The following is a 19,749-nucleotide window of genomic DNA, read 5'->3' as shown; positions in this document are numbered from 1 at the left end:
TTTAAATTTTGAACTTCACATTTAGGCAGCTCTTTCTAGCAGCTTCATACAGCAAGGAGTCGGAGTCTACACACGAGGGGACAAAGGACTCGTTGATCCTGCAGTGCTGGGCAGTCAGATCTAGAGCTGGCAGAAGTTCGGTAAAATGCTGACTGAGTGAGGCACTGTTTCGATTACCCTTGGATCACTGAACCAGGACTGGTAAGGTGTTTGCACATGCTTTCCTTCAGAAGGTAACAATCAATTTTCACAAGCAGCTAAACCAGGGAAACGTTGAGAGCATGGAGACGAAAGCTGCAGGGGATCAGGCGTTCATATTTGTGGTTGGAACTAATGCCAGGCCAGCATGTTTTCCCACTTCTGAAGGAAAATCCAAAAGTCCGTCACCCGCACATTAAAATGGAAATCAGATTTTGCTGCTCCACGCACAAGTCCACGGTTGGGTTTAGCAAAGTCTCCACGTGTTATTAATGTGGAGTATGTCTGCTTTGTGCCTGCTTCCTCACTGTCTCAATAAACCTCACTGCAATTCTACTACAAGAACAAAGCTCGTATAGGCTCTTTCGTTTGACCGCTACACCGCTGGCATTTAGGGCAGCAATAAAGTTTCTCCATCTCCAGTGGTGATCAGGGCTTCCTCTCACTGCTGTCAGTTTTTCAGGTCCCAGGTGGAGACTCCGGAATACCGTCAGACTCAGATATAGGATTCTTCACTGCTGTTTCCGTAACAGCTTTGTTTTACCAGTCAGGGTGATTAGCCCTGAGCTGAACCCTCGAACCCTTGAACCTGGAGAATCAGCGGACTATTGTGTAGGCTATTGCACTCAATTTCCACTTTCTACATAAAAAAAGTTGTAGCAAGCATCTGGTCAGTGGATAACCTGATGTCAGCAGTCATCCCAAACCTATGTTTCCTCTCCAGCTTTGAGATAAATGCCTGCTTTCCTAGTGATAGAGGACCTACGTTGGCCGGATTGTGGTGTGTCTGACAAAGCAATATTCTATGTGCCAGCCCAATGGATGGAACAGGATTACTTTTCATTCATTGTTTACTGCTGTCCGCCATGAAGCTAGGTGGTTTTCAGTAATATTTATTACAAATTACTATAATCTGCACTTTGCACATTCAGACGGAGGTGTAACGTAGAGAATTTTACTCCTCACCTATGTGTAGGATGTAAGAATTAAAGTCAATTTAATTTAATTCAGTAAGACCTATGCCTTGTATATTGTATCTTAAACCTTTTAAACAAAGGTTTACATCCTCTCAAAATAGGCTTCTTGCATGGGGATTCTGAACTGCGATGAACTGCTTGTCGCATATATGACAGGAACAAATTCCACTGGGGGTTGGAATAATAGAAGAATGTTGAAAAATACCTTTCATTCTTTCCAGCATATGCTCAAATAACTGTCTTCATGATAAAGAATGTTTTCAATTGAACCTTTAGTGAGAACGTTTGTAACGAATGGCTTTTACTGCCTTAAAACATGAGATATGTCATCGGGAAGAAATAGGACGACCTCCTTGTTATTAAAGGATCTTTGGCAAGTGTTGTGCATTTAATATGCACTGCCAGGGATGACTTACAGCAGACTGAAAAGCTTGAGCATGTAGATATTAAGAAAGAGGATGTGCTGGAGCTTTTGGAAAGCATCAAGTTGGGTAAGTCACCGGGACTGGATGAACTGTACCCCAGACTACTGTGGGAGGCAAGGGAGGAGATTGCCAAGCCACTGGTAATGATGTTTGCATCATCAATGGGGACGGGAGAGGTTCCAGAGGACTGGAGGGTTGTGGATGTTATTCCATTATTCAAGAAAGCGAGTAGAGATAGCCCAGGAGATTATAGACTAGTAAGTCTTAGCTCAGTGGTTGGTAATTTGAGAAGATGCTGAGAGGCAGGATTTATGAACATTTGGAGAGACATAATATGATTAGGAGTAGTCAGCATGGCTTGTTCAAGGCAAAGCCGTGCCTTACGAGCATGATTGAATTTTTTGAGGATGTGACTAAACACATTGATGAAGGAAGAGTAGTAGATGTAGTGTATATGGATTTCAGCAAGGCATTTGATAAGGTACCCCATGCAAGACTTATTGAGAAAGTAAGGAGGCATGGGATCCAAAGGGACGTTGCTTTGTGGATCCAGAACTGGTGACCAGTGGTGTGCCTCGGGGATCTGTTCTGGGACCCTTACTCTTCGTGATTTTTATAAATGACCTGGATGAGGAAGTGGAGGGATGGGTTAGTATGTTTGCTGATGACACAAAGGTTGAAGGTGGTGTGGATAGTGTGGAGGTCTGTCAGAGGTTACAGCTGGATGTTGATAGGATGCAAAACTGGGCTGAGAAGTGGCAGATGGAGTTCAACCCAGATAATAGTGAAGTGTTTCATTTCAGTAGGTCAATTATGATGGCAGAATATAGTATTAACGGTAAGACTCTTGGCAGTGTGGAGGATCAGAGGGATCTTTGGGTCCAAGTCCATAGGACACACAAAGCTGCTGCGCGGGTTGATTCTGTGGTTAAGAAGGCGTACAGTGCATTGGCCTTCATAGACCATTGGATTGAGTTTAGGAGCCAAGAAGTAATGTTGCAGCTATATAGGACCCTGGTCAGACCCCACTTGGAGTACTGTGCTCAGTTCTGATTGCCTCACTACAGGAAGGACGTGGAAGCCATAGAAAGTGTGCAGAGGATATTTACAAGGGTGTTGCCTGGATTAGGGAGCACACCTTATGAGAATAGGTTGAGTGAACTCGGCTTTTCTCCTTGGAGCAATGGAGGATGAAAGGTGACCTGATAGAGGTGTATAAGATGATGAGAGGCATTTATCATGTGGATAGTCAGAGGCTTTTTCCCAGAGCTGAAATGGCTAGCATGAGAGGGCAGTTTTAATGTGCTTCAAGTAGGTACAGAGGAGATGTCAGGGGTAAGTTTTTTACGCAGAAAGTGGTGAGTGCGTGGAATAGCTGCCAGTGGTGATGGTGGAGGCAGATACAATAGGGTCTTTTAAGAGACTCCTGGACAGGTACATAGAGCTCAGAAAAATAGAAGGCTCTAGGTAACCCTAGGTAATTTCTAAGGTATGGAAATGTTTGGCACAGCTTTGTGGGCCGAAGGGCCTGTATTGTACTCTATGTTTTCTATACTTCTATGTTTCTAATATTTCAATAATATTTGAGTGATGCTGTATATATATATATATATATATATATATATATATATTGGTTGATTAAGCATTCCTATTCATTTAAATAATTAATTATGAATTATATGTAAAAATATGCTAATTGAATATGTCATCACGTTACCATGTGATATGTGTGTGGTTCGCTTCCAGTAAAGATGAAGCTACACCTGTGTATTGGATTCCCCGCGTCTTCCTCGAATGAGTTTAATGTTTTGAAGTTATAAAGTATAACAGTGAGGAGTTATACCTTGTAGTAAAAGATGAGGTACCTGATCCAGACTGCCTGATCTTCTGGCAAGAATTAAGAGTGATCGGCCTTTCTTTGGGAGTTGGGAATATTACCAACTAGGTTTTAGATCAATTCATAATCCTCGACAGACAAGCTAGTTCTGGCTGGGCAAGCTTCAGAAATGCTTATCTTCCAGTATTTCTCCTGTGTACGTGTAGGAATGCATACTGGCTTATAAACATAGATTAAAGCACTTTGAACTCAGAGAGCTATGCAACTACTTGAAGATGAAGTCACTTACACCCTTGATGAATAAAAGAGGAGGTAAATTCACTTAAGCTCCCATAGTTCTGCCGAGGTTGCAGCTTCACAAAACTTTACCATTTGGGCTCTTTGGATGCATGATGGGTTAAGTGAGGTGCGTGGGAGTTTTAGTGCCTCCTTGTATTTATTTTGGATAGGTAGGTAACTGCTGAGAAGTATTCCAGGAGTTATCATTAGGCATGACAGTGGCTATATTTCATTAGGAGTGTGAGAAGATTTGGTATGTCAACAAAAACACTCAAAAATTTCTACAGGTGTAGACAGCATTCTAACTGGCCGCATCACCGTCTGGTGTGGCGGTGGCGGGGGGGGGGGGGGGGGGGCTACTGCCCAGGTTTGAAGTAAGCGGCAGGGAGTTGTAAACTTAATCAGTTACATCATGAGCACCAGCCTCTGCAGTTTCCAGGACATCTTCAAGGAGTGATGTCTCAAAAAGGCAGCGTTTATCATTAAGGACCCCCATCACTCAGGTCATCCCTTGTTCTCATCGCTACCATCAGGAAGGAGGTACAGAAGCCTGAAGACACATACTCAACGATTCAGGAACAGCTTCTTCCCCTCTACCATCCAACTTCTGATTGGACATTGAAACCATAAACACTACCTCAATACATTTTTATTTTTATTTTTGCATTTCTATTTAATAATTCAGTTTTTTCACCATTATTATGTATTGCATTGTACTGCTGCCAACAAATTTCACGACATATGCAGGTGATATTAGACTTGATTCTGATTCTAATTAGCCATGCGTCATATCTAAACTTCTAGATGGATCTGCTGACACCTCCATGTTAAAATTACATTTCTCCTCACACCTCCACATACAGATACACTACTATAAATAGAGAGGGTGAGGTCACTGTTCTAATCCTTCCTAGTTATAGTGAACTCCTTCAATTTTGTTTCCATGCGCTAATGCTTTCTTTAAAATAAGCACGGTCCTTAGCCTAGTCCATGAACTCCACAAAATTATCTGTCAGTAGGGGAGAAAACAGCAAAATAGTCTAAGTATAGACAAGCTATCTGTGAAAATGTCCAGTCTTCCTGCATTACTAGGACTTATGATTAGAGAAGTATGCATCAGGAGAGACTTTCCATTTTAACTGTGTCAAGTGCAGCAAAGAATAGCAACTGAATATCTTGCACCCCATTTCTTGTTATCTGGAAGACTGTATGGATTAATATGTGATCAAAACCTAAAAGAACCATTGGATTTATACTTAGCAAGTCTACTGTCTCCTGTTTGATCAATGATAGACACCAGAGGCCTACTTGAGCAGGCCCAGATTTAAAGGCCAAGGCATCACCAAACATACATAACCTCATTCGGCAAAGGAAATGAGGGTTAGACCAGTGAAAATAAAACCCTGGCTTCCATGTTAATGCCCATTGATGTAATCATCATGAAAAGGTTAATGTTAAAAAACTGGATGAAAATACTGTGGTGAACTACATATACCTGTCTGGACACGCCCACCCCCCCCCCCCCCACCCCTGCTGACTGCTTCTGTGGCTCCTCCCACAGACCCCGGTATGAAGGCAATTGGGGCCTGAGCCCGGCCTCTCAGTCTCCAGGATGTAGCATGGTGGTCAATTGCTGCTTGTTCTTTCTTCCAGTCAATAAAAGCCAATATCTCGCCTCACGTCTCAGAGAGTTATTGATGGTGCATCAAATACACACTCGAAAGAGCAAAGGAAGTGGAGAAGGAGCCTGTAAACATGGTCTGTACATATCGGCTGTGTGGTGAAAAGGCACCACAGTGCCTCTTTCACCTCAGACAGCTGAAGAAGTTTGGTGTGGGCCCCCAATTCCTAAGAACTCTCTACAAGGGCACAATTGAGAGCATCCTGACTGCATCACTGCCTGATATGGGAACTGTATCTCCTTTAATGGCAGGACTCTGCAGAGAGTAGTGCAGACAGCCCAGTGCATCTGTAGTTGTGAACTTCCCATGGATGTTTACAAAGACAGGTGTGAGAAAAGGGCCTGAAGGATCACTGGGGATCCCAGTCACTCCAACCACAAACTGTTCCAGCTGCTACCATCTGGGAAACGGTACCACAGCATAAAAGCCAGGACAGCTTCTTCCACCAGACCATCAGACTGATTAAACTCATGCTGATCTGAGTGTATTTCTATGTTACATTGTAGTTGCGAACTTCCCATGATTCAGGACGTTTACAATGACAGGCCATTATTATAAATGACCATGACTGCACATTTAGACGGAGATGTAACGTAAAGATTATTACTCTTGTATGTGAAGGATGTAAGAAATAAAGTCAATTCAATTCAATGTAAAGTAGGAGAGTGTTACTTCAGCTATTTAAGATGTAAGCTTGCCACATACCTCCAGCCATCTTCCCTTGGGTAACTTCTGTTTTTATTTTGAGGTACCAGGCCCTTCCAGCAAAATGAGTCCACGCTGCTCAAGTACATCCACGTGACATATTAACCTGCACATCTTTGGAACGAGGGAAGAAAATGGAGCATCCGGAGGAGATACAGATGGTCACAGAGAGAACCTTACAAACAGAGCAGCCTTGAACCTGGGTCACTAACTGCTACACAACTGCTAAACGCTACCATGATGCCCACAGACCTGATCTCATTAGTTTACAGGGAGACAAAAAGGAACTCACAGTTGAGGAAGTGGAAAGCACATTTGAAGCTCTTAATGATAACACTGTCAATAGTCTATACCTGGGAGGGTGCAATTTGGAATCTTGGGATTGAAAGGGAAGGTCTGGTATATGACAGAGATTTTGGGGGTAAGCTGCCCCAGGCCTGGAGAGTACACCTAGATAAACACACAGGAATGATGTACTGAATCACATACTACTCCATCTACACCCTGAAACCCATCAGCAATTGTCCCTTATCTTGGAGTATCAGCCAGGTCTATTTAGGAAGCCTGGTGTAAAACTTCCCAATACAGAGGGACTTTCTGAAGGTTGTAGCAAACTTTATTGCACGTTTTTGTTGCAGATCACTGCTTCCTTCTCAGTCAGAGATGCCTTCGTACAGATAGTGCCCTCATTGGCTCTGTTTAGCTAATGGTGTGAATAATGACGTCTCTTAGAAGGTGTGCTGGCTGGTGGCATAGTGGCATTCGTGCCAGACTTAGGAGCGAAGGCTCCCGAGTTCGAATCCAGCCAGCTCCCTTGCATGCTTTCCATCTGTGTTGGGTTGAGCACTGAGCTAGCAAATCAGCCTCATAAAAAGCAAGAGCAGGGGTCCCCAACCAATATCATTAACTGAGGGGGTCTGTGGACCCCAGGCGGGAAACCCCTAGCCCTGTCTCTTCTCTTTCCTGCCTCAATCAAACTTGGATGTGCCAACCTATCCCTCGTTTGGGTCAATAACCACGATGCATCAAACATTATATCCACCGTTAATCTGCAGGTGCAGCCAGTGGTTTAGAGTGTCCCCTCATTGGAAACAACGAAGCTGGCCAGACTCTGCATTCTCCACAACCCCTCTTCAAATACATCTGAAAGTAAATTTTATAATTTCTCCTCCACGTTGAACAAAAATCACGTTATTCTCCGCAGCTTGACCAACCTATTAATGTCCTCACCACTATTTATCACCTCCACCTGAGGCTCATCCAAAACTCTGCTTCCTTTAATTGAGCTTGTACCTACACCTATGACCTACATTAATTCCTAGGATCAGAAGGCTTTCAATTTAAAATGTAACATCCATTGCTCCTCTTTGTTCCTGTAATCTGTTTTACAACCCAAGACCTTCCATTCCTCCAACTCTGAACTTCAGAGTTTCCTCGCCTCACTTCAACCCAATACAGGGGCCCAAGCCTTCAACCTTCTAAACGGAGCTCTCTTCGATGCCCCCCAAAATTCTCCACCTCTCCCTTCGGCGTCTATCCATCCTTCCTAACAGCTCCTCTCCTTTCCTCATATTCTAGTTTTGGCTGAATATTCTTTTGTGAAGAATCTTGAGCTATTTTTCTTGTTTGTGGAGCTTTACAGGTGCATGATATTGTTGTTGTTCAGGAGGCCTGCCCTGCTAACTTTCAGCAGTTGCTCAGTTGCAAACTCCTGCTCTAGACTTCATTTTGGAAAATTAAGCAAAGATCAAAACACAGTCCTATGCAAACAGTATATAATCTATATCATACATAGAATTCTCTCTCTCTCTATATATATTTGTATACACACTTTTGCAGAATATTGTAGTAATTTTATGTATTACACTGTACTGCTGCTGTAAAACAAAATCACATTTCCTGACGTATGTGAGTGATGATAAACCTGATTCTGATATGGATCTCTACTGTGGACTGAGAGTGGGAAATCATGGTTGAGAAAAGGGGAGAGGGGAGGGAGTGGGAAACAGCAGAGAGACATTCTGAAATGATCAATTGTTTGGAGTCAAATGACCTTGCCCGGTGTCTTAGGGCTGGGTGTGTCTGCACCCATGTCACCCCCTATCCCTGGTACTCCTTCTCTGCCACCTGTCCCATACCCCTCCTGTGGCGGTCTACCCTCGCCATTCCCAACATCCCTCGCTCCTGCCAGATTTACAAACTCACTCTCTGCTCCACGTTGACAAACACGGTGTTGTGCAAAATTCTTAGATATATGTGCGTGCCTAAGACTTCTGCACAGTACTGTACATCAAAACAAGTCAATAGCCAACACAGTGGCAAAACATTTTAACTCCAAACCCCAATCCCATTCTGACATTTTGGTTCAGGGCCTCCTCTTGTGCCAAGAGGGCAATCTCAGAGTGAAGGAGCAACATCTTATATTTTGTTTGAGTAGCATCCAACCTGATGGCATGAATATCGATTTCTTCTGGTGAAAAAAAGCTCCCTACCCCTCCCCCTGGGCTCTTAATTCTTCTCTTCATATGCCTATCAACTCCCCCCATGTCCCCCTTTTCCCTGGCCCACACTCCTCTCTTATCAAATTCCTTCCTCTCCAGCCTGTTACCTTTCCCACCCACCTGGCTTTGCCCATCACCTTCCAGCTAGCCTCCTTCCCCTACCCCACCTTTTTATTCTGGTGTCTGCCCCCTTCCTTTCTAGCCCTGAAGAAAGATTGCAGCCCGAAACTTTGACTGTTTGCTTGTTTCCATGGATGCTGCCTGACCTACTGAGTTCCTCCTGCATTTTGTGTGTGTTTTGGAGTTCCAGCATCTGCAGAATACCTTGTGCTTATCAATAACCAAATAATCTAGTCAAGTACTTTACCTTCATTACCATGTCGTCACCCAACGGGAGGAAATGTACAAATGATATTTTAAAGATTCCTCACCAGCCTATGTTGTTCATGTTGCTTAATCCGAAGCTGGGAATGGAGGATTTGATGGATTAAGTGAGAGCAGTCAAGAGCTTTCAAATATATAATGCGATCATCACTACAATTGACTTTACCATTGACTATATAATCAACTGGCTATATTCTAACATAACTTCTTTTTAACCATTTATTTAAGGCACATGCTTTGTTGAATGAGGCGAATATAGTGACAAAGATTCTCTTGACTTCTGGCTGTACTTTAGGTATCTTGCAAGCAAAAATGCACTAAAATTTCAAGGATGAAAACCAGAACTATAATGATTGCTGTTGACTTTTCTGGTCTCTGTCTTGCTATTTCTCCTCTCCCGTTAATACCATCTTCCCCTCCACTCAATCCTGAGGCAGGGTTTCAACCTGAAACCTCGACATTCCGTCCTCCCACAGATGCTGTTCGACCCACCAAGTTCCTCCAGCAGATAATGTTTTGCTCCAGATTGAGTTCAAGAGCCACGAGGTAATACGACAGCTTAATAAATCTCTGGGTAGACTTGGTTCAGCTCTGGTCACTGCTCAATAGGAGGGATGTGGAAGCGTTGGAGAGGTTGCAGAGGAGACTTAACAGGATGCTGCCTGGATTAGAGAGCATGCCTTATGAGGATTGGTTGATTGAGCAGGGGCTTTTCTCTTTGGAGCGAAAGAGGATGATAGGTGACTTTGATAGAGGTGTACAAAATGTTGAGAGGCACAGATAGATTGCACAGCTGGCACCTACATAATTTTAAGGTGATTGGACAAAAGTATGGGGAGGGCCATGTCAAGAGGTAGTTTCCTCCCCACCCCACCCAGACTGAGAGCGGTAGGTGCACAAAATGCATTGCCAAGGGGATGGTAGAGGCAGATACATCAAGGACATTTAAGAGACTCTTAGATAAGCACATGGATGAAAGAGGGCTATGTGTGAGGGAAGGGTTAGATTAACCTTAAAGTAGGTTAAAAGGTTGGCACAACATTGTGGTCTGAGGGCTTGTACTGTGTAGCAGTGTGCGATGTTCACCTGTGCTTGATTGCCAGTTCAGAATGCCAATGATAGTGAGGACACAAGAGGTTGAAGATGCTGGGATCTGGAGCGGAAAACAAGCGGCTGTAGGAACTCAGCGGGTCAGACAGCATCTGTGTGGGGCAGAGGTACTTGATATTTCTGGACAATGTGGAAGGTGACCTTACTGAAACTTATCAAACCGTGAAAGTGGATGTGGTGAGAATGTTTCCTATGGTGGGGGAGTCCAAGACCAGAGGACACAGCCTCAGAAAAGAGGGACTTCCTTTTCGAACAGAGATGATGAGACACAGACAGACAGTGGTGAATCTGTGGAATTCATTGTCACAGGCAGTTGTGGAGGTCAAGTTATTTGGTATATTTAAGGCAGAGTTTAATAGGTTCTTGATTAGTCGGGGAACAAAGAGTTACGGGGAGAAGGCAGGGGACTGCGGCTGCGAGGAAAAATGGATCAGCCATGATGAAATAGCAGAGTAGACCCAATGGACCAAATGGCCTAATAATACTCCTGTATCTTATGGACTAAAAATTTTCATTATCCCCCTCGTCTCTACAGAAACTTGCCTGACACAATGAGTCCCTCACAAGGGTTCCCTACTTGGAGCTTTACCATTAACATTGGGGTCCGTGGACTCCAGGTTGGAAACCACTGCGAGTCCAGCACTTTTTTTTAATGATACCAATGACAGTATTTTTTTCCTATTCTCATTAGATTCCTGTAGATGGCATTTTATATACCAACTGCTGTAGAATCCTGTTAAACACATGAGCAATCCAAATCAGATTTTCTATATGGACATCAACATGACGTAGGCACACTTACATCCAAGAGTAGTATGTGAAGATCAGATAGTTCACTCTTGCAGAAATCCCACAATTCTAATCCTCCTGCACTATTAATTGTAACATATGCCCCAATCTAAACAGAAACTATGTTTGCAGGACAGGGATAATCTTCAATCTCTTGAGTAGAGTCAGTCATAGAAAAGTACAGCACACACAGACCCTTCGGTCCATTTAGTCCATGCTGAGTCATGTAAATTGCCTACTATCATCAACCTGCACTGGGACCATCATCCTCCATACCCCTACCATTCATGTACCTATCCAAGCTTCTCTTAACTGCTGAAATTATCCCAGCAGCTCATTCCACACTCTCATCACAGTCCAACTGAATAAGTAAGTTACATAGAAAACCCACAGTGCAATACAGGCCCTTAGACCCACAAAGCTGTACTGAGCATGCCCTTACCTTAGAAATTACCTAGGGTTACCCATAGCCCTCTATTTTTCGAAACTCCATGTACCTATCCAGGAGTCTCTTAAAAGACCCTATCGTATCTGCCTCCACCACCGTTGCCAGCAGCCCATTCCACGCACTCACCACTCTCTGTGTAAAAAACTTACCCCTGACATCCCCTCTGTACCTATTTCAAAGGACCTTAAAATGGTGCCCTCTCATGTTAGCTATTTCAGCCCCGGAAAAAGCCTCAGACTATCCACACGATCAATGCCTCTCATCATCTTAAACACCTCTATCAGGTCACCTCTCATTCTCCGTCTCTCCAAGCAGAAAAGGTAAAGTTCACTCAACCTATTCTCATAAGGTATGCTCCCCAATCCAGGCAACATCCTTGTAAATCTCCTCTGCACTCCCTCAAGTTCCCTTTAAACTTTTCACCTTTCAAGCTTAACCCATCACCTCAAGTTGTAGATCCACCCAACTTCAATGGAAAAAGCCTGCTTCCACTTACCCCCCCTATAATTTTGTATAGTTAAAGTCTGTCCCAAGCCTTATAGGTATCAGGCCGGTGCTTATGCCGGTTTCTGTGGCATGAAGCAACTGAGAGTACAAGACTCCCCCCAGATAGGACACCAGTCTATCACGAGGTTAACCCCCAGCATTTTGCCGGTACACATTTTCAGCTGGGTGGACTGGAGCAATGTGTGGTTAAGTACCTTGCTCAAGGACACAACACGCTGCCTTGGCTGGGGCTTGAACTCACGACCTTCAGATCGCTAGTCCAACGCCTTAACCACATGCCACACCACTTTGTATACTTCTATCAAATTTCCCCTCAACCTTCTACATTCCAAGGAATAAAGTTCTAACCCATTCAATCTTTCCTCCAGACCTGGCAACATCCTTGTAAATTTTCTCTGTACTCTTTCAACCTTGTTTACATCTTTCCTGTAGGTAGGTGACCAAATCTGCTCCAAATTAGGCCTCACCAATGTCTTATACGACTTCAACATAATGTCCTATCTCCCATACTCAATACTTTGATTTATGAAAGCCAATGTGCCGAATTTTTTCTTTACGGCTCTATCCACCTGTGACACCACCTTCAATGAATTATGAATAAAGACCAGCAAGACAAGTAAAGCAGTACTTAATCTTTTTTTTAAGTTACTGCAAGCACATTTGTTTTTGAATACAAAAAATGAACGTTTGACTCATTGGTACAATTTCAATTGTGGATTCACATAGCGACATGGTCAGACTAGATATCAATAGAATATAAATACTGCTGCTCATGTAGCCCCAGTGGTCAGTTCATATGAACAAAAAGCAGCATAAAAAAGTGAGAAGGGCCTTGCTAGCAATTGCTGGTGTGGCCCACAATGACCTTCAGCTGCTATTAAAGTGTCCTTTATACTGCTTACAAGATAGCAATAGTCTTTTACAACTTGCATGTGCACTTGTTGTCATAATTATTATTTGTGTAACTTTCAGCAGGCAAAAAATGAACAATCTTAAAAATAAGTAAAACTGTACATCGCTCCATTTTTTTTCCCACTTAAATACTCCGTGAGGTATCCGTGATTCTTAACAAACACTGCAGCATTTGTCTCGCCTTTACAGCAAGTCAACTTCTCATTAAAGGGTCGTTTCCTAAATGCAAGTTTTTTTTTTAAAAAGCAGTAGTTCAAATCTTTAATAGAACACGAACACATTTAAATTTCCTTTATCTTTAAAAGCATTCTCACTTCCCTCTGACACAGAGGCCATGGGAACAAAACATGGATGTTTTATCTACATAAATATTCACATGAAAAAACTTTTAACTTACAAAAACAAAAAAAAACCCAGAGAAAGTACAATGATAAGGCAGTATTAGACGACAATTAATCTTTTACAATGCTTAACAACAGTACTTTTTGTAGAATATTATACATCTGGTCGCACGCGCGTGTGTTTTGTGTGTATGTGTGTGTGTTTGTGTGTTGGTTTGTGTGGACTATTCCACAGCTTCACTTGTATTATCTTCTGGTGCTTGTGGTTTTTGGGGTTGTGGTTTTCTTTGAGGGTGTTGGGATCTTTGAAGGTTTAGTGGAACCCCTTCGTGAACTTGCTTGGGATCCTCCTGTGCTGGATTCAGAAATATCTGAACACATTGATTGCGTCTCCAGGACATCAAAATCAGAAGCATCGCTGCCTCGCCGACTGTTTGCTCTGCTACCGGCACGACTTCCTGCCCGACTCGTCGGCCTGCTTGGTGTCCTTTTGGAATCTGCAGGGGCGTTTTTAAAAAAATGTTATTCTGGGGAACACACAAGATGCCACGAAGTCAAGTCAAGTTGATTTCATTTAACAATAGACATGTACACCAAAAATGAGACGATTCTCCAGTGCAGGGTGTAAAGCACAGTAGTATACATAACACGCAATAACTTAGGAAAGTAAGGACAAAACCTATAGATAAATTATGCATAAATAAACAAAGTGCATAAATTAAATATTGTGAGGTACAGTACAGAACAAATTAACCAGTGATTTTGAACATGATGAGGGAAGGAACCGTTTCCTATCCTGGCCATTAATGCATCAGAGTCTCCTGCCTGACGGTAGAAAGTCAAAGAGGATGCTGGATAAATAGGTGGGATTCTTGATAAAACTAAGGGCCCTGTGTATGGAATGCTCGAGATAAATGTCCTTGATGGATGGAAGGGAGACCCCTATGATCCTCTCAGCTGCTCTCACAGTCTTTTGTAGGGACTTCTGGTCTGATGCTCAGCTGTTCCCACACCAGACGGAGAAGTAACTTGTCAGGACGCTCTGAATGGTGCTCTTGTAAAATTCAGTTAAGATTGGGAGAGGGTGTGGAGGGAGCCTTGCTTACCTCAATCTCCTTAGGAGCTGATAATCTTTCCCCATAAGTGATCTTCACTGTGGGATTTTATTTTGACCCAGAAATTGTGGAGACAATACAAATCCTTTTGTGTGCCACTTTCCGAAACTTTACCAACCATTTGTAAAAGGTGAGCTTGCGACTTTGGAGTTGGGTTATGAACTGCGACTGCCTTTACTAGACTCACAAATAAACAACCACATTTCCTGTAGGAAAAATCTAGCTTGTGATTGGGGACCAAGCCTGCTAATTTACTTTCTATTCAGTTCAAAGATGTAAATGTCAAATTAGTTATGTGCGTAATTAAAAGATACAAACCATTTGGGTTTGTAGCATCTGCTTTAACTTGTTTCATGAATTTGAGTTGTCATCTGTTTCGTATTCATGGCTCAGATGTAACAGAATTCAAAGTAAATTTATTATCAAAGTACGTACAGTATATGTCACCATGAGGTTCATTTCCTTGCAGGCATTCACAGTGGAACAGAGAAATACTATAGAATCAATGAAAAATTACATAGAAAGACTGAAAGACAACCAATGTGAAAGGAAGTTGGACTGCGCAAACAATAAATAAATACATAATTTTGAGAGCATGAGTTGTAGAGTCCATGACAGTGACTTTGCAGGTTGTGGAATGAGTTCAGAGTCGAGCATGAGTGAAGTTATCCATGCCAGTTCAGGACCCTGATGGTTGAAGGGCAATAACTGGTTCTGAATGTTGTGGTGTGGGACCCAAGACTCCTGTGCCTTCTTCCCAGCGGCAGCAGCGAGAAGAGAGAGACTATGGTGGAGGTGGAGGTGTCTGGTGACAGATGCAGCCCTCCTTGTAGTGGCGGGGAGCACTGGATCCACAAGTGCACTGTCTTTGATCTCGATCCTCTTCACATCATCACACACCCCAGAAGAGTTGTCAAAAAGAACAATTATGTTGAATCATCTTGTAATGGCTTTTAAATTACCAAGGGGGACCGCTGCCGGTTAAATCAGAGTTACCACTGAAGGATCATTGACCTGACACTTTAGCTTCTGACTCTCTCCACAGAAGCTGTCTGTTTGGCTGAATATTTATAGCATTTGGAGTTACAATATGCATGAATAATGATTATTCTCAACATGAAAACTTACGGCTTTGCAGGATAAAAGTTGTGGAATGAAAAAGGAAATTATAAATTAAGGGTTGGTTATGCTTTCAATGTTAAAGATTAAAAGAAATAAAAACTGCAAATAACAGTGACATGTTATTATTTGTCAGAGGTGCCATTTATATTTCTGACAACTTCTATGTTTGAAAATTATATTTAATTAAGAGAAAAAAAACCCAATGATCTATTTGTGTGGGATATGAGCACGCATTTCCATTTTATTTTGAAAGTGTGTGATAATCAGAAATTTAAAGAAAATCTTTTAAAAATGCAGTAAATTGAAAATTCTAGTTTTCTGGTCGTTCCTTTTTTAATGTAGTTTGGGCAATTTTGAATTGGGATGGTTGCAGATAACGAACACTGAGCTGAACTGAAATATGCCTTTTAATTATGTGTTTCATATCCTGAGTTTCTGCTCGTTTGCTTCTTTGTGTTGCCATTTGCGTGAATTGTTTTTTGTGTGCGTGAGGTGGGGGGGGGGGTGGATTTTGTGTCTTTTTTTTCTTTGAATGGATCCCATGGTTCTTCCTTGTTTGTGGCCGTCCGTGGAGAAGACGAATCCACGGTTGTACACTGCATACATACTTTGATAATAAATGTACTTTGAATCTTTGAAATAAATTCAGAAACAGTAAATTAACAACACTTAAATCATTGAGAAACATTGAATGAAACAGTAATACAAAGGCTTAAAATTCACAGTGAAAGTAAAGGGATGTCAAATCTTCCACCAGGTTTGACCGATACAGAATCTAAATGATGAGTCCTGTCTCCGGAAACCACAAGTGGAACAGAGAGGCACATTTGTCCCTTTCTCAATCCAGGACTTGGGAACTCTGATTCCCAATGACCCCACTTTAAGGACTCTTTATCTTGTTATTTCATTCTTCTTTATTTATTGCTATTTATTCCTATTTGCGTTTGCACTGTCTGTTGTCTTCTGTGTTCTTGCTCTTTCACTGATCCTGTTTACAGTTACTACTCTATAGATTTGCTGAGTTTGCCTGCGGGAATAAGAAGCTCAGGGTTGTACGTGGTGACATGTATGTACTCTGATAATAAAATTTACTTTGAACTTTACATCACCTTAAATGCCTTTGGATTTTATAAAATCACAACTGTAAGTACCATCAAATTCATAGCAAATCACCAAAATTCATAGCACATTACACTCAAGATTATGAAACTAATGGCTCAAAGATGAAGATTCCACCTCTCTGCCATCTTAACTGTAACCAACCCTATTGATTTTCTCTTTTTTAGCATGACTTATATATTTATTTCTTTTTGTAATTTATGGCATATTTTATGTATTGCACCAACACATGTCGGTGATAATGAGCCTGTTTCTGATTACATCCGTGTCCTGATCATCTTCAGAACTCACCAGTTTTGCTGGACTTGGCGGCTGTAGGCACATTTCCATTGTCTCCACTGAGTGAGACCTTACTGGAGTGGTAGCTGGGTCGTCTGAGTTTACTTGCTTGCACGGGAGTCACCTAGTTTGAAGTACAGATGTTTTAAAATGCCAATTGAAAGACCAATGAAGGACAATAAATGCAATGTCAACAGGTTACCACACTGTTCACAATCGATTATCATAACTTTCCAGTCAGTTACAAATGTCTTTTTCTCAATCATAACAGGATAGCTGGAGGGGACGTAGAAAATTCTGGTACTGAGGATCTTATCTTTTCGCTATTTAGGGCTCCATGCATGATTAACTTTCACTTCTTTACAAATCTGCTCTAGAGGCTGAATCTTACTGTCTGGATTACATGACATGAGTTTATTGTTATCTTGACTAGGATTTTGTTGATTCATCTAGCCAAGCATATGTAATAAACCCTGAGCAATTGGAGTTTCATCTCGATGTTTATATGCCAAATAACATTAATATAAAGAACCTAAGATCTAGCCCATATACCAAATGAGAAATAAATTCAATCATACAGAATATAAACACTCATTAACATTTTCAGAAGCTAGCATAAATTTCATTCTCTTCATTGGTGCCAATATTTAATGCTAATTGTCCTATCATATTAGTCAGGGAACTGAGGATTCACTTAACACTAAATCAATTCAAGTGTCAGCTTGGCATTTAAGATATAAGATTATAGCTTGTAATTAAAAATGACACTTGTGCGGTACAGAGGGAAAAATGATTAAAAGTGGTGTCTTTTTGGATTAGTTATTAATCTGAGGCTCCATCTCCTCAAATGTGTTATGGGACCATCAAAAGAGGAGCCAAGAGTTTTCTGGTCTCCTTCCAACTACTTTTACCAAACCAGATTACTCTCTAATTACCTATCATGGGATCATGTTTTATAAATTACAGCAAAATCCTCGTTTCAAAATGATTTACTAGCTTTGGAATGCCCTGAGCATATGATAAAGCTGCTGCACGAATCTAGAAATACAGAAATCCTGGTAATATGAGAGAAAGCATTTTATTTGGTATGTGAAACATTCAGATGATGGATATCAGGCACAAGATCTGGAACATGACAAACAAGCAAATTCAATGACAGAGCACTGGCATATGGTAACATGAGTGCACCTGCTCCCTATTAAAAATTGGTCATAGTTTAAAAAATAATCCAATTTCATGACACTAACACTTAAGTTCCAGTAACTCCACCAGGACAGGCAGTCACCTCCAACTCTGCTCTTTCCAGTTTTTCCCCCTTAATGAGCTTTCCCTCATCTGTGATTCCAATTGCCTCCCGAGCAAATCTCTTTTGGTATGGAACAGTTTAGACAAGGAATGCTATGAGAAAGCCTTTCTTTTTTCCAGCATTGTGGTCAAAAACAGACTGAAACCCATTCTCAAAGGAACCTAACCTGGGATTGATGGGCTCTTTGCGTAATGGTATTGGCCCATGGCATAAAAAAGGTTGGGAACTCTTGCAACAGAAGGATTAATTTAAAGACTTTAACTTATTTAGTTATGGAGCACTACAGCACATAAACAGGGTCTTTGGCCCACGCAGTCTGTGCCAGCTTGGTCTTCTACTGAGTCCATTTACTTGAACCCAACCATGGTCCTCACAATTGCCCAGGAAGCCAACTATGCAAATATTAGGAACCTGCAATTTCTTTATTACCAAAATTGTGATGTCAATTCTCCACTCTAATTATAACTAATGACTCACAATGTAAAAGTAATATGGATGGCGAATGTCCAAAGCAAGTTGACTTGGACACTTAGGAATAACGAAGTCCCCATAAGAGGTGCAAGATGATTAAGAATGCACAGATGTAATGCCGACCACAGATTTGAGTTAACTGATTATTTAAATTAACTAACCCAAAGCAGAAACAAGAAGAGGAGGGAGTGCCAGTTTTGGAGGGAGTATGGAGCATATTATTTTTTGGTTTATTTGGAACCAAGTTTCCGGGCTAATAATGCCGATTTAAAAGTGAGATATGCAACAAACAAAAACTATGTTATCTACTTGTAATTTCTTTTTCAAGTAAATTGAGGTTTTAGTTTCAGAATAAAATCTCTATTTGAAAGTATACTTTTTTCTACCAAAGCTTAAGCTTTAGTTGGTGCACACATTTCTGTAATTATTGGTGCTGTGAATTAAAATCATTAATGTAATTCCAAGTTACAACATGTCTTTGCAGATTTTCATTTATTATACATTTTGACACAATTGCTAAATATTTTTCAATAATTTCCAAACAGTGAATTTTAATTTAAACAGAGGTTAGCACACCCCTAGAGTAACCCTCAGTACAATTTTGTGGTGTATCTAGGCAGTAGATGCTACTCACTGTTGATTACCATTGCTCTGTTTATCTCATTGAGTCTTCTTACTACCTTAGTGTGCTTTATACTGTACCTCAATGCTGGGGATCTGGAACACATGTGAGTCTAGGCACTTAGAGGGAGTAGAAGCCTTACTGTTTGTCAACCAAGGTTTGTCATAACAACGTGTGAAGGTCTGGGGCGTCTGTGAGGTGGGAGAGGAAGGTAGGATGGAGTAGGAGAGGATTAGAAGCAAGATGGACATAAGATGGTAAAAGAAAAGGGGTTAAAAGGATGAGCAAATGTTAACATAAAATTAATGTTGATCAATGAAATGTTAAAAATCACCAAATAATAAACAAGTGCAAATCAAAATTAAACAACTGAAATATAAGAAACTTGTGTGAAAAAATTCACAAATTTGAAGAACTTTATATAACATTGAACAAGAAACCACCTTTCTTTACAAATAAAGAGACCAGAATGTTCCTGTGTTTAAAAATATATTTACCAAAATACTGTAGCCTTTTGCTTTCCCTTTTAAATCCAAAACAAATCACACATGTGGCTTTGTAAGAGTTTTTTTTTAAAACAAGTTCTAATTAGATGCACGTCTGATATATCAATTAATTAA

At 41.3% G+C, this 19,749-nt stretch overlaps 1 protein-coding gene across 1 annotated transcript in view; it reads right to left on the bottom strand.

Moving 5' to 3' along the window:
• Positions 1–12,464: 12,464 nt before the first annotated feature.
• LOC132383464 (microtubule-actin cross-linking factor 1-like) overlaps positions 12,465–19,749 on the bottom strand; it is a 509,885-nt gene continuing 502,600 nt past the window's right edge. The window contains exons 100-102 of the mRNA XM_059954443.1: positions 19,210–19,320; positions 16,743–16,854; positions 12,465–13,592 (exon numbers count right to left, since the gene is read on the bottom strand). Of these exons, the coding sequence (XP_059810426.1) occupies positions 13,342–13,592; positions 16,743–16,854; positions 19,210–19,320 (474 nt within the window). The 3' untranslated portion in view covers positions 12,465–13,341. The remainder of the gene's footprint in view (positions 13,593–16,742; positions 16,855–19,209; positions 19,321–19,749) is intronic.

Source organism: Hypanus sabinus, chromosome 30 (assembly GCF_030144855.1).
Source record: "Hypanus sabinus isolate sHypSab1 chromosome 30, sHypSab1.hap1, whole genome shotgun sequence".
NCBI lineage: Eukaryota > Metazoa > Chordata > Chondrichthyes > Myliobatiformes > Dasyatidae > Hypanus > Hypanus sabinus.
Note: the sequence above shows the minus strand (reverse complement) of the source record. Positions and strands in the feature narration are given on the sequence as shown.